Source organism: Balaenoptera acutorostrata, chromosome X (genome assembly GCF_949987535.1).
Source record: "Balaenoptera acutorostrata chromosome X, mBalAcu1.1, whole genome shotgun sequence".
Taxonomy (NCBI): domain Eukaryota; kingdom Metazoa; phylum Chordata; class Mammalia; order Artiodactyla; family Balaenopteridae; genus Balaenoptera; species Balaenoptera acutorostrata.
This window is the reverse complement of record NC_080085.1, coordinates 4,857,698-4,871,923: the sequence shown is the minus strand read 5'-3', so window position 1 is coordinate 4,871,923 and position 14,226 is coordinate 4,857,698. Positions and strand designations below refer to the sequence as shown.

The 14,226-nt window shown below is 44.4% G+C and overlaps 1 protein-coding gene across 2 annotated transcripts in view; it reads left to right on the top strand.

Annotated features, from left to right (window-relative positions):
• The window catches only part of PUDP (pseudouridine 5'-phosphatase), a 361,799-nt gene that overhangs the window by 71,136 nt on the left and 276,437 nt on the right, over window positions 1-14,226 (top strand). Inside the window, exon 4 of one of the 2 annotated variants that reach the window (XM_057538029.1) lies at window positions 1,857-3,260. The exons of the other annotated variant lie outside the window; for it this stretch is intronic. Within the exon in view, the coding sequence (XP_057394012.1) occupies window positions 1,857-2,033 (177 nt within the window). The 3' untranslated portion in view covers window positions 2,034-3,260. Of the gene's footprint in view, window positions 1-1,856; window positions 3,261-14,226 lie in introns of those variants that run through there. 2 annotated transcript variants of the gene reach the window in all.

Below are 14,226 nucleotides of genomic sequence, written 5' to 3'. Positions count from 1 at the left end.
TCCTTGGAAGGAGCCTCCCACAAATACGAAATCAAAGCTGTTTTCACGACTGGAGCCGAGCACCGTTACCCCAAGGAACCAACAAAGTCTCTTCCTCCGCCCCACTGAAAGCTCACAGGGGGCCGGCACAAAGCCTACAAATCTCACGTATTTAAAGAGCGACGTGTCAGCAGGTGACATTTAAGTGCCTGTCCATGGTCCCAGGTAAAACAACAGGGACGTTTAGAAGACGGTCAGGTCGTAACTTTAAAAAGTCAGGGACAGGAACGTCACGAGCAGGAACTCTCTGAATGAGATAACTAAGAAACGGCACCTCGGCGGCCTAAGCAGAGTCATTCCCCCTCTGAGAGGGAAACCGTCTTCTCGGGGTAGAGGTGGAGAGCTTGAAACAAGCCAGGGGGCTGCAGGAGGCCTGACGGGAAGGCAGTGGGACTGCGTGTTCCGTGTGCCCAGGACCGTCCAGTTCAGCGCTGTGTCCCGGGCATCAGCCCACTCCGTGCAGTGCCTAGCGCTGACCTGTTGTCATGACGAGTACTAACTCACTCGGTCCTCACCTCGGCCCTGGGGAGAGTCAGCTCGTAAATGCCTCAGCCTCCCGGAGAAAGGGAAGGAGGGAGGGAAAGAAAAAAAGTCAGTGAACCTGTTCCAGAGCAGACCAGCAGTAAGAGTGTGAGAGCGTGTGTATGTGTTTGTGTGTGTTGTGTGTTGTGCGTTTTCCGCTGACTTAAAGGCATCAGAGGATGCAGACCTTCTAGTGTCAGGCCGCACCTGGCAGCTGGTGCCCAGGAGCCATTTCCAGGTCACCAGCACGTGGGGCTGGGACCGCAGTGACCTATGAAGTGGGGTTGGGGGGAGTCATTGTGATCAATGGCGGGGGGGCTGGGGGCTGGGAGGACGTGAGGGGGAGACTGTCAGGGTCCAACCTGGGCCACCGCCGGGCGTCCTCGGGCACTTGTGGAGAAGAAGGGGCGGGCACAGGAGAGCATCTCAGAGGTGCCGGGGGGAGCCCTCTTCATACATGTCCGGCCCCTACAGAGTCTTAATGGAAAAGACTAAAGCTGCTTTCACGTTCAGTGTGGAATTCCAGGAGCCAAGGGAAGCTTTCTCAGTGGGTGCTCTCCTCGGAGGGAAGGTGACAAAAAGGTGACACGCCCATTCACCACTGGGTAGACTTCTGCCTCGCATTTGGAGCGAGTCCTGACGTGGAACTCGCGGTAGCGATGGTCACAGGATGGCACGTTGAGGAGCTTCCTGACATGAACGGGGGCACAGACACTCCCGTTTAGAGGTGGTGTCTGAATAAGCTGAAACAGGTACCGCACCTGGTACTCAATCTTTGTGTTCGGGAGATTTTTGGTGCGTGACGGGTACCCCCCGGGGGCTGAGTTTTTCACTAAAACATCCTAACAGTTTAATTTCCAAACTGCAGTACTTGAAACATTGCCAGCTCTGAAGTCACTTTACACCTAAAAAGCATATTTTTTCTTACTTTTCACAACTTCCTCTCATGCTCAACGTGGTCAATTATCGATTGAACAGATTCTTATGATTCAAATAAAATAAATTTGTAAACCGAGAATCCGGTCTTTCCACTCAGCTGTGCCACATTTTGGTAGCACTTTGGGGCCAAGATGGACCTCTCCCCTGTAAAGTGACGTGGTGGGATGCACTCGGACCGCAGAAGGGCCAGCGCCCTCTCCTCCCCACAGACCATAAAGCAGACAGCCTCCACTCCGCTTCTGTGTCACGCAGAACCCCGAGCTGACTCAGCTGACGGTGCGGGCGATGGAAGCCCAGTGTAGACGTGTGGTTATAGAGAAGGCCCTCTCATCCTCTCTTTCTTCCTCACCCCGCAGTGCCTGGTCTTTGAAGATGCTCCCAATGGGGTGGAGGCCGCCCTCGCAGCTGGGATGCAGGTGGTCATGGTTCCCGACGGAAACTTAAACCGAGCCCTGACCACAAAGGCCACCCTCGTGCTGGATTCCCTGCAGGACTTCCAGCCCGAGCTGTTTGGTCTGCCGCCCTACGAGTGAGAGGCTCCTGCGCCCACGCGTGTGGCCCGCGCTGCCCAGGAGAAGGGCAGAGGAAAGCCCAGCTCCCAGACCTCCATGTGAACAGTCCTTCAGCCTGTGAAGCCTTCCCATCCCACGAGGGCCTGGCCCACGCCCTCTAAAGGGTCAGTGAACTGTAACTTGACACACGGGAAGCAGAAGAAGAGACAGCCCAGAACACAGATGGAAATTGTCGCTTGAATAGTCACGTTTAGTATTTGAATAATTTGGGTTCATTTCTTTTTCTTCTTCGTTGTTCTCAACCCTGGCTGGAAAATGTAAAATATATATACATGTATGTATATGCTTTTATGTATATATGTGTATGTACATATTTGTTATATTTATATACATTGTGTACTGTATCACTCTCCTCAGTGTTTCATCTTAACATGCGCTAGCAACTGATAAAAGTGAGGTGGTAATGGTAATTCTGTTTGGTTTGTAATCTGAGTGGGAAATCCACATGATGGATGAGGTTTTCATAAATCATTCTCTTTATCAGCAAATGTTGACATTCCTTACGTGCCCTTAAATCTCTGTGGACCTCTACTGAGAGACTGACTGTGGACTGTATGTTCCGTTGTTTCCTTTCAGTGTGAACATAATGGTAGCCTACATCTTATAGCGAGGTGCATATCCACGTTTGAGAATGTTTTCTGCCTCAGAGAAATCATTTCCTTTAAGAACATTTATTTTTTTTAATACATTCTTTGATGCAGATAGAATTGGATTTCAGAGTGCATCCTTGGTACCACCGAGAGCCGTAGCCCATTTTTGGAACAATTTATTGGACATTACACTTTGGTGATTAACTGCTTTTAGTAGATTTACTCAGCCTTTTGTGATGGGAATATAGTGAGAGGCATTGAAAATGGGAAAAATACAATCACAGGGTGTTTCCACTGGTGGGCACCCCACCTCCGGCCCACCCCGGTGTTCTCTGCTATTGATTGTCCTTGAGCTAATTTTCAACTCTGTGAGTCTTAGAAAGGTGATAGTGATGTATGTGATTGTCAGGTGGAATGATTGTCTGTGTGCATGGTTGTCTCTGGCTGTTGACCAATTTTACATCATTTCGGCAAATTCATTTCAACATTCTTGATTGCTGTATACGTGTCTGTTCTTTGAATTCTCCTTGGAATCGGTTGTAACATCTTACTGCTTCCCTCACCAGTGAGTTTAATTGAATAAAAGCTTTGACACTTACTTGTTCATGTTTTATTTGTATGGGAGTATGATTTTACCTTTTTTTAAAAAAAAATTACCGTCTAACAAATGTAAAACATAAATGCAAAACATACATGATTGACTTTTTTTTTTAACCCAACTGTAAAGTGGCATTTACATATTTTAAAAAATTTTTATTGAAATGTAGTTGATTTACAATGTTGTATTGGTTTCAGGTGTACAGCAAAGTGATTTGATTTTATATATATATATTCTTTTTCAGATTCTTTTCCATTATAGGTCATTACAGATTATTGAGTATAGTTCCCTGTGCTGTACAGCAGGTCCTTGCTGGTTATCTATTGTATATACAGTAGGCATTTACATATTTTAGGTGAACCATGCTGTCTTTGCGTACAACAAAGAAAGGCTCTCAGTGAAATGGTCACGTACGTGATTTGGTATCTCATTCTTCCAAAATATTTGTGTTGATGTTTTCTAATCATTAAGCCATTTTGCATGAATAAGACAAACAGGTTTAATGCCTCTAAATGATGTAAATCAGGGTCAGTTTTTCTCTAGGGTGAATTTGGTCTTAAATGTGGTGGTGGTGGTTTTGTGGTTTTAGCCAACTCTGCAGACAAACACTTTGTACTTTTTTGTACAAAAGAGGAATATGGATGTGTGGTCAAAGCCCACTTATTCTTTCTTATTTTTCTACGTGAGCCTGATTGCTTCAATACAAATTTCAGTGGTGTTTTTCCACTGAATAATCCATCAATTTCATACAGGTATACTAATGAAAATTTAGACCAGAATGACTGCTGCCAAGAAAGTTTAAAGAGTAGTTGTCTTACTTTCTTAGCTCATTTAAAGTGTGTTCCATTAGGACCTTCAGGGATTAATGGAAGTTACGCCGTTTTGTGCCGTAAGTTGCGCCCATTTGCTCGTATGTTGCCCGTCCTTCGGGATTTTCTGTACTGATGACAGCCACCGAGAGATGACACAGTCATTCTCTTCTTCATCCCACTTAAATGAAACATGTGAACACTTTTAAGAACGTACTACTTACTACTTATTAGAGTTTTTCCACCTAATAAGTCTTCAGTTAGAGTTCAGTGATTTATAGAAAAGAGAAAAGGTCTGGAAGACACCCACGTAACGCTTAAGACAATTGACTTACTAAGAAATAGGAATTACTTCTGCTCTGCCACGGTAGTCAGTGTTTAGAAACCTCAGTGCACATACCTTTGAATATCATCGACGGTTTGATGCTGAATTTGGCATGCTTTGAATGCTGTTTCCACATTTTAAAAACAAATTTGCACACGATAAGTTTTATAACAAAGAATAATGAGTTTTTGCCTGTTGGTGTTAATTCCTCTGCTTAACATCGTGTACTGCCTACGCTCTACTATTCCACAGGATAAAGTTCAAACCTCCCTGGCCTTATAGGAAGGCTTTCTGACCTAAGTCTAGCACCAACAGTCCTTAGAATTATTTCTGTTATTATTATTATTATTATTACCATCACCATCGTCATCTTCTGTAAAGGGAAAATGAGAATTGAAGAGCAAGGGGTTTCAAATTAGGCCGACTTCAATTCAGATTGAAGCTCTGCTACTGACTAGTGGTGTCACTTTATTTTGCCCCTTTCCACCTCAGATGCCTTAGCCGTGAAATGGGGTTACTGAATACTTCGCAGTGTTGGTGTAAAGAATTGATTGAGGTCACACATGGGATGAGAATCCTTAGCACATCATGAAAGATTTATAAAATGGCAGCTACAGTTATTCCTATGTCAGAGTCCATGTGGCATTCTCCACTAGTTTTTGTTGGTTGGAGGTATTTGGTTTACCAAGGATATTTGTTGTCTGAGCAGCTCACACTGTCTGAAAGCAGATTTTCAGGATGCCTCAAAATGTTCTGGTTTCTCGTGATTCTCTTTAACAGATCGTATCTTGTACAGTGGAGTACTTGCTTTCTGTCACCTTCATTAGTCATTGGCTATTTCTCTTCATTAGTCAATGGATATTTCTCTTGCTTGTAACTGTTTTCATCAGAAAAGCTGTGATCCAGATTGAACTAACTCAGCATTGCTGTTTCCTTACTCCAGGCTCCATAGTCACGTAAAACTGAATAAGATCACATCTCAGGGTATTTATCTTGTTGCCCTTCAGTCATAAAAATATTTGCGTTGCTTCCAGATCTTTTTTCAGTACCAGGTTAGCACCAAGCCTGCGTGACAAGGGGCAGGACGGGCCCCCGCACCGTGGTGGGTGCCTGTCACAGAGCTGTTTAGAGCTTGGTGTTAAAGCATGGTATTACAGTGTTGCTTTTGTTGACTGCAAATGCCCCTGCTTCCCAAGTTCCACGTGGCTTTCTACAACACTGTATATGAAAATGAGTATTTTTACATTAAAATGTTTTCAGGTTTTACCAATATGTTAACAGTGTATTTCTCTAGAGGATGAAAATTACTGTATAAAGAAGTATTTAAGAATCGTAATATTCTCTCATCTCTCTTTTTTTTTAATTGAGGTATAGTTGATTTACAGTGTTGTGTTAGTTTCAGGTGTACAGCAAAGTGATTCAGTTGTATGTATATATGTTTTTTTTGCAGATTCTTTTCCCTTATAGGTTGTTACAAAATACTGAGTATAGCTCCCTGTGCTATACAGTAGGTCCTTGTTGGTTATCTATTTTATGTATGGTAGTGTGTATATGTTAATTCCAAACTCCTAATTTTATCCCTCCCACTGCCTTTCCCCTTTGGTAACCGTAAGTTTGTTTTCTGTGTCTGTGAGTATACTTGTTTTGTAAATAAGTTCATTTGTACAATATCATTTTTTTAGATTCCACACATAAGTGATATCATACTGTATTTGTCTTTCTCTGTCTGACTTACTTTACTTAGTATGATAATCTCTAGGTCCATCCGTGTTGCTGCAAATGACGTCATTTTACATCTCTTTTAATGAACATTGAGACCTTGGGAAACATGCTGTAGTATACATTGGCTTATTGAAAACCTCGTCAGAGGGATGGTGTATTCATATAATTGTGCAAAGTCACTTAAAATGCTATGTTTTCAAAATCCACTTTGGGAAAGAATTGGCATGCATTCCATATTCAAGGTCTTAATCAGATAAGGATAGATATTTATTATAAAGAATACCTATTTCTCTGTAAGCCAAGTCAGTGCTCTAATTGGTGGTAAAATCGGCATTCCGTTTAAAAGTCAGAAACCAAAAGGATTCCTACTATCAATAAGCTTTCATATCATCCTTCTAGAAATTCTAGTCAATGAGTAATGCCATTTAATATTTACATATGAGTCTCATGATGTCAAATTCTCTCAACTGTTTCTCTGAACATGTCTATTTCACCACTCTTTTTAAGGATGTCTTCACTGGATCCTGAATTCTGGTTTGAGATTAGTTTTGTTTCACCCTTTAAAGATAGGATTTCCTTGTTGCCTGAGTTTCATAGCTTTGACTGAACAACCAGCTATTGCTCCTACCGTTGAAGGTGATCTGTCTCTTTTCCCTAGCTGCTGTTAAGGGTTTGTCCTTGGTCTTTGGTCTTGTGAGGAATGGCTTCCTTTGTTTTGATTTTGTTTGGACTTTGTACCTCTCCCTGAGTCTGTGCTTTGCTTTACGTTTCCCTGAACTCCTCGGCCATTATCTCTTCCTATATTCCCAGGCTCACCTCTTGGGGTCCTCTCCATCTAACCCAACAAAAAGGAGAAGCCTTAGCAGTCCCTGTAATCAGTGAGTCATGCCCAGGCGGGAGCTGCACCACCAGAAGTGAGGACTCAGGACCTGGGGAGCTTGTGTGGTCGTCAGGACAGGCGAGAAGCCAGCGCCGGCTGGGCCACAGGAATGACTTGGAGGCAGGGTACAGGCACCTAAAAAGGATTAAGGTTTCTCCATTAGACTGGAAGCTAGGCACACTGATAGCATCCAGGGGGAGATCGACGCCCTGAAATCAAGTACAGCAGAAGTCACAAATCCCCAGAACCACGGGACCTAAGTACCAGGGGCTCAGCAGAGGGCCCGGATGGAACGCCAGCAGAACCAGGTCCCTGGAGTGAGCCCCTCCTCACCTCTGCTCAGGGTGCATGCTCTGTGCCCTCTGTGCAGGCAGAGCCCAGGACCGCTCAGCTCAGCTTGCCTGCCGGTGGGAAAGCGCTTACCTACAGGAGGAAGGCGGAGAGACAGACAGTCATCTGCACGTGTTTTCAAGGACAGTCATCCTATCCCGAGGCTCACGGTCCCTTCAGAAGAGCATCTGGTTATTATTCGGGCAGGTTTTTAAAGTCCTCTCAAGGATTAGGATCTGAGGCTTTTCATCTATCAGTCCTTTCCCTGAGACTACTTTTTCCATGAAAAACTCATGGAAAACACTTTTTTTATTTTAAAGGAAACAAGGGAAAGAAAGCACATTTATTTATTGATTGATTGATTTTTGGCTGCATTGGGTCTTTGTTGCTGCACGTGGGCTTTCTCTAGTTGCAGCGAGCGGGGGCTACTCTTCGTTGTGGTGTGCGGGAGTCTCATTGCGGTGGCTTCTCTTGTTGCAGAGCACAGGTTCCAGGCACGTGGGCTCAGCAGCTGCGGCACGCAGGCTCTAGAGCGCAGGCTCAGCAGCCATGGCGCACGGGCGTAATTGCTCCGTGGCATGTGGGATCCTCCCGGACCAAGGATCGAACCCATGTCCCCTGCATTGGCAGGCGGATCCTCAACCACTGCGCCACCAGGGAAGCCCCTGGAAAACACTTTTAATTAGTACAAAATATTCACATATGCTGATCACTTGAAAATTGCAAAAGACTCCGTATTTCTGCATAAGTAGGTCATGTAACGTGTCGGGTGCGGATCATGAGCTAGGCACTTTATATTTATGAACGCACATCTCTGCGCCTTTGCTTTTGCTCTTTTGTGTCTGAATCCACTCCTTGCAGTGGCTGAGAGTCCTTTGTGCATCCCCTCTAAGTCTTACCTCTGGGGAACCTGAGGCACGATTACGTCGCATAACTTGTGAGGCCAGGCGTGGAGCTGAGGGTTGAAGGTACAAGTTGTCCTCACGGCACACTCTGGGAGACTTCATCATTCCCAGCACTGCTGCCTTTAACCACAAGGAAAGAAAGAAGACTTTTAGTAATTAAAGTGTCAGGGATGTTTGTTGTCCCATCACCACTCTCCAGGTGCAGACCTGCCTCGTACAGGTCCCGCCTGGGCCCAGGCAACCCTGCATTTGAACATGGACCCACGCTGTTTAAGGCAGCCCACAGGACACCCTCCAGCCTTAGCCGCACCATCCATTTTTATCAAGAAGAATATTTTCCTTAAGCAAGTTTGAGATGCCCACTAAGTGGGAAAATATGAAGCCCTTTGAATGCTACCTCTTATCTGTGCCTGAGACAGCTCCCTCGTTACTGGGGTTGTCAGTATTCTCACGCTCCCTTCGGGAAAGAAAACACTGTGAGATGTCATTCTTGAGTGCTGTCTCTTGGCCAACACTCATCAGGCCCAGTGATGAGCAGTTTATTCTATGCTCATTTCCGCACTGATGCACAGTCATGTCCATGGGGCAAGTCATTAGCCAGTTCAAGGCCGGACCTAAGGCGGCGATCATCTGCACGTGTTTTCAAGGATAGTCATCCTATCCCGAGACTCACGGTCCCTTCAGAAGAGCATCTGGTTATTATTAGGGTGGGTTTTTAAAGTCCTCTCAAGGATTAGGATCTGAGGCTTTTCATCTCTCAGTCCTTTCCCTGAGACTACTTCTTTCATTTCTGGACCTTGATTTTTTCCCTCCAAACTGCAATTGACCGTGTAATTGTCCATACACCCCATTCCCACGCCCGCCACCCTGACAGCATCCAGTGAGAACTTGCCTCCTGAGTTCCAGGACGGTGGAAGTCAGCTTTGAGCCTGTTGGCGGCATTGTCCCCCGAGTCCTGATGATGGTCTCAGATAGACAGCTCTGGTCTTGCGACAGTCCCTGTAGATCCACGTGCTGTCCACTCCCTCCTGTTAGCTATGAACACTCACCTGCCTTTCTCTGGCCAGAGCTCTTTGGAAGGAGTAGCTCAAAGCATATCCCAAGAGTTCTGGGGGGGAGGGGGAGTGGATAACTAGCGGCACCCAGTGCCCCTAGTGGGGGTGGATAACTAGGGGCACCCAAAACAAAACAGTGACTTTTGTTTCCTAGTGATGGTAAACCAGATGGGCATGCTCTGACCCCCAGGCAATGTGTAGTTTAGTGTGGGAGACATGGTAAGGAACCACACACAGGAAGATTCAATTGCAAATTGCTATAAACGGCTGTGAGGTAGAAGAACAGTGTCTGAGGGAGAACAGCAGTGGGCACCTAATTTAAGTTGGGGCTCATAGGGTCAAGGAGGGGGCCTTGCGACAGAAGCGGCATTTAAGCTTGAGTCAGGAGGCAGTGAAAGTTAGCTTGGCCAGTTTCTTAAAAAGCAAAACGTAGGTTGACCATACAGTACCCAGTATTTCCACTCTTAGGTGAGTATTCAAGAGAAATGAAAAAGTATGCCCACCCAGAAACTTGTACACAGATGTTCATTGCAGCACTAGTCATAATAGTCAAAAGGAGGAAACTACAGAAGCCATCAAAAGACAAGGGCTTGGTGGAAGTTGGCTGTATGATAAAATCCCAGATTCCAGTGTTATCCGTACCTTTTACCAACACCCAAACACATTCCTCTAATTAGCTCACATAAAAGGAGCTTCCTGTATTTGTAGCAAGTTAGGTAATTTGGACAAGAGATGGATAAAGATCTCAACTGGGGATTTAGAGTATGCCAAATGAATCGATGAACTCAGTCCATTTTCTTTTTTTTTTTTTTTTATCCACACACACACACACTGTATTTTATTTTTACAAGAGATAAATAGACTGACACCAAGCATTGTACATGGATGACCACAACAAAAGCAACAATAATTGCAATTACTAAACATGAAACACACTCATACTATGTCATAATATTGACATTCAGTCCAGTAATCCTCCACTGTAACAGCTCCTTTACTTTGCAGTGAAAATTGATTTGTATATTCTTTGCCTCTGAGTCCTTGTGGGATTTTTTTTTTTTAATTCAGACAGAAAGTCACAAAAATTATACTCATCCTCATCAGTTCACTCAGTCCCATGTAATTAATTTTTTTTTTCATCTTGATCTTTTGTTAGCACTTTTATGAGTTCATCAGTTTTTCATTAGAGTTCTGAAAATGCTTATTCATTCAGTTCAGCAGTACAGTCAGTTACCAGAAACCTGTACTTGTCAGAGTCTTTTCCATGAATTTCTTGAAGATGAAACCCTTTTATAGGAACATATTTGCAAAATCATCAGAGTATACCCAGAACTGTCTGTAAATGACAAAAGACTTAAAAATGACCATGGTTAAAGATTTGATGAAAGTTCATAATAATGCAGTTGACAAGAAAATTAGTTATTTATGAGATATACATTTTAAAGTAATAACTAGAATTATTACTTATAACATTATACCAGAACATATAAGATTTTTAGAAGTTTCCTGTAATGTCTGAAACATTTATATTAACATATTTTCATACATATTTCCATACAAATACAAATATAAGATTTTTAGAAATTTCATGTAATGTCTGAAACATTTATATTAACATATTTCCATACATATTTCCATACAAATACAAATATAAGATTTTTAGAAATTTCATGTAATGTCTGAAACATTTATATTAACATATTTCCATACAAATAACCCAATGAAAGTTTAGTATTAGTTGTTTTGTTTGTTTTTTTATACTGCAGGTTCTTATTAGGCATCAGTTTTATACACATCAGTGTATACATGTCAATCCCAATCGCCCAATTCAGCACACCACCATCCCCACCTCACCGCAGTTTTCCCCCCTTGGTGTCCATATGTCCATTCTCTACATCTGTGTCTCAACTTCTGCCCTGCAAACTGGCTCATCTGTACCATTTTTCTAGGTTCCACATACATGCATTAATATACGATATTTGTTTTTCTCTTTCTGACTTACTTCACTCTGTATGACAGTCTCTAGATCCATCCACGTCTCAACAAATGACTCAATTTCATTCCTTTTTATGGCTGAGTAATATTCCATTGTATATATGTACCACAACTTCTTTATCCATTCGTCTTTCGATGGGCATTTAGGTTGCTTCCATGACCTGGCTATTGTAAATAGTGCTGCAATGGAACTCAGTCCATTTTCTAATGTAAAATATGTGCATTTTAAAATATTGATAGGGACTTCCCTGGCGGTCCAGCGGTTAAGACTTCGCCTTCTAACTCAGGGGGTGTGGGTTCGATCCCTGATCAGGGAGCTAAGATCCCACATGCCTTGGGGCCAAAAAACCAAATCATAAAACAGAAGCAATAGTGTAACAATTTCAATAAAGACTTTAAAAATGGTACACATCAAAAAAATCTTTAAAAATAAAAGAAAATAAAATATTGATAGCATTCGCCTATATAGCAATAAGTGATTTTGGTGAGAAGAACCAACAGAAGAGACAAAGTAAAAGAGAAGGAGTTCAAGTCACTTCATGGTTTATAGTCTATTTCTGGTGATAGTTTGTCAAGATAAGCCAAAGCTTAGCTTAGAGGAAAATGCATAGCTTTAGGAGAATCTGGGTCCTAACACGAGAAGGTGTCCAATGAAAACAGGTCAAAGGGAAGTGATTGGAACTTCATAAAAGTTGAAAGTCCACCTTCAAACGCTGCCAAGAGACCAAGGACGATCAGGGCAGAGAAGTGGACATAAGGTCTAGTTACCTGAGGTTGGACAGGATCAGTTCTGGGGACCAAGGACAGACTGGAGAAGATTAAGGTGAAGGGCTTGGCACCATGAGTGGAGAAGATTCCCGAGAAGTTTTACTGATCAGGAGAGCAAAGACAGGGGGTGGTCTCTCCAAGGCAAAAAGGATCCGGGAGGGAGTCTCTTGTCTTTGTTGGAGTTTTCTGTGGACTGAACAATTCAAAGTGGTTAGAAAGAGAAGGACACACTTCAGAACTCCAGATGGTAGAGTTCTGCGAAGTAATTTTGTCTTGATCCTACAGGGAATGAGGAACCCTGCTTGGTGGACAGAGTTGAAATTTCTCTTTCAAAACATGAGACCCCAGAGAGAAGGGGAAGGACAGAACAGGCTAAGAGTCCGGCCAGGTGGAGGGCCAGCACAGAGGAAAGAACTCATGGAGTGTTTTGGCATTTACCCCAAAAGTGCATTTAATCCTGCAAATCCAGCGCAGCCCAGTAACTGAAGGTCTCTCAGACCTCCGTCCTCCCTAGCTGTTCACGTCCTGCTCATCAGAACAGATGTCTTTTTACAGCCGAGCAAGCAGCCATGTGCGTGTATGGTTTAAGCCCCCGACAGATACTTCTGACCCCAAATCTCAATCCCTGCCCTGAACCAGGCTCATTCGTGCCCTGTCTCTCTGCACAGAACTCCATGGTGATGCTGCCACATATGTCCACGAATCCCCCTTGTAAAAACGCAAATGCCCTGGAGAACGCGACTTCCCCTCTTAACCTCTTTAACCAGAGCGCTTCCTCCTCATTTTTAGCCGAGAGCCGCTCATCAGTGGGAATCGCATGTCGATGCAAGGAAAGAAGAGGGGAGTTAGTGACAGTGAAGGCTTTTGAATAGGAGACACGGCAGCAGAGGAAGGAGGTCTGAGTGGGGACTTAATGGGACCTTGGAGAGGTTGGCAGCTGACCGTGGGCATTCATGGCCTCCCCGAGTGCCAGCTCCTTTTATTTAATTATCGGGTGCCGGAAGCAAGCCTGCCGCCACCGTGGGCAGCACAAAGGCAGCGAGATCAGGTTGTAAAATGAGGTGCCCTGGGCTCTCCAGGAGAGTGCAGGGAAGCACATCACCCTCATCTTTTTTTTTAACCCTTCTGTGGGGATCCTTCTCCATGGCAGTGTGTGCTGTGTCCACCCCTACAGTAGCAGCATTCAGCTGGCTCTTCTCAGCGGCGGGCCAAGATTGGGCTGGGGCATCCTGCCCTAAGCCACCTCCTAGGGCGCGCTCCAAGCTCCAGGATGGCACAGATGCTTATGTCTGGGGTCTAAAGATGAGGGTGACGCCATGCTGGACCACTTTTCCTGGGGCAGTAGAGATGGGGCTGGTTCTGCAGCCCTACTTGATAAAAGACTCTGTCTCCAGACTGGTGTCCTCGGTGGCAATGCAACCCAGAGGGCGGACAGTTCAGTGTCCTGAGATTTCCTCCATGCTGAGTGCTCAGCCTCTTTTGGATAAAATCTTAAAATGGTAGATGTCTGTGTGATGTCCTTTGCTGTGTCTCACCCGCTCTCCTTACCTTGAGGTTCGGAGGGGGTGAGCTCGCAGAAAGAAATTGACATACACCTTTTAGGGTTGGAATGGCTAGTCTCCCGAATCATAATCCAAATTGGATGGTGGCTTGCAGAAACTTTAGAAAAGAAACATCATTCTGCGCCATTTTCTCCACTTACCAGACTCAGAGTTTTCCCAGAAGAATGCCAATATTATACCCCCAGTGTATACACTTACCCACAACAGCACTCATAAACTGTTTGAACTCACCACTGGATCGTCGTTTCCAAACTAACATTGTTACACACTATTTTAAGAAAGTTCCAAAATAAACTTATAAGTATCAGATTAATTCTCAAATAAGCCATGGTGATGGCTGACTCAAATATGCCATCCTTAAAAAAAATGCCTGTTGTGAAATATTCAACAGAAACCTTTCTGCATTAAGAAAGAAAGGGCAGGGCTTCCCTGGTGGCGCAGTGGTTGAGAGTCTGCCTGCCAATGCAGGGGACATGGGTTTGAGCCCTGGTCTGGGAAGATCCCACATGCCGCGGAGCAGCTGGGCCCGTGAGCCACAACTACTGAGCCTGCGTGTCTGGAGCCTGTGCTCCGCAACAAGAGAGGTCTCGATAGTGAGAGGCCCGCGCACCGCGA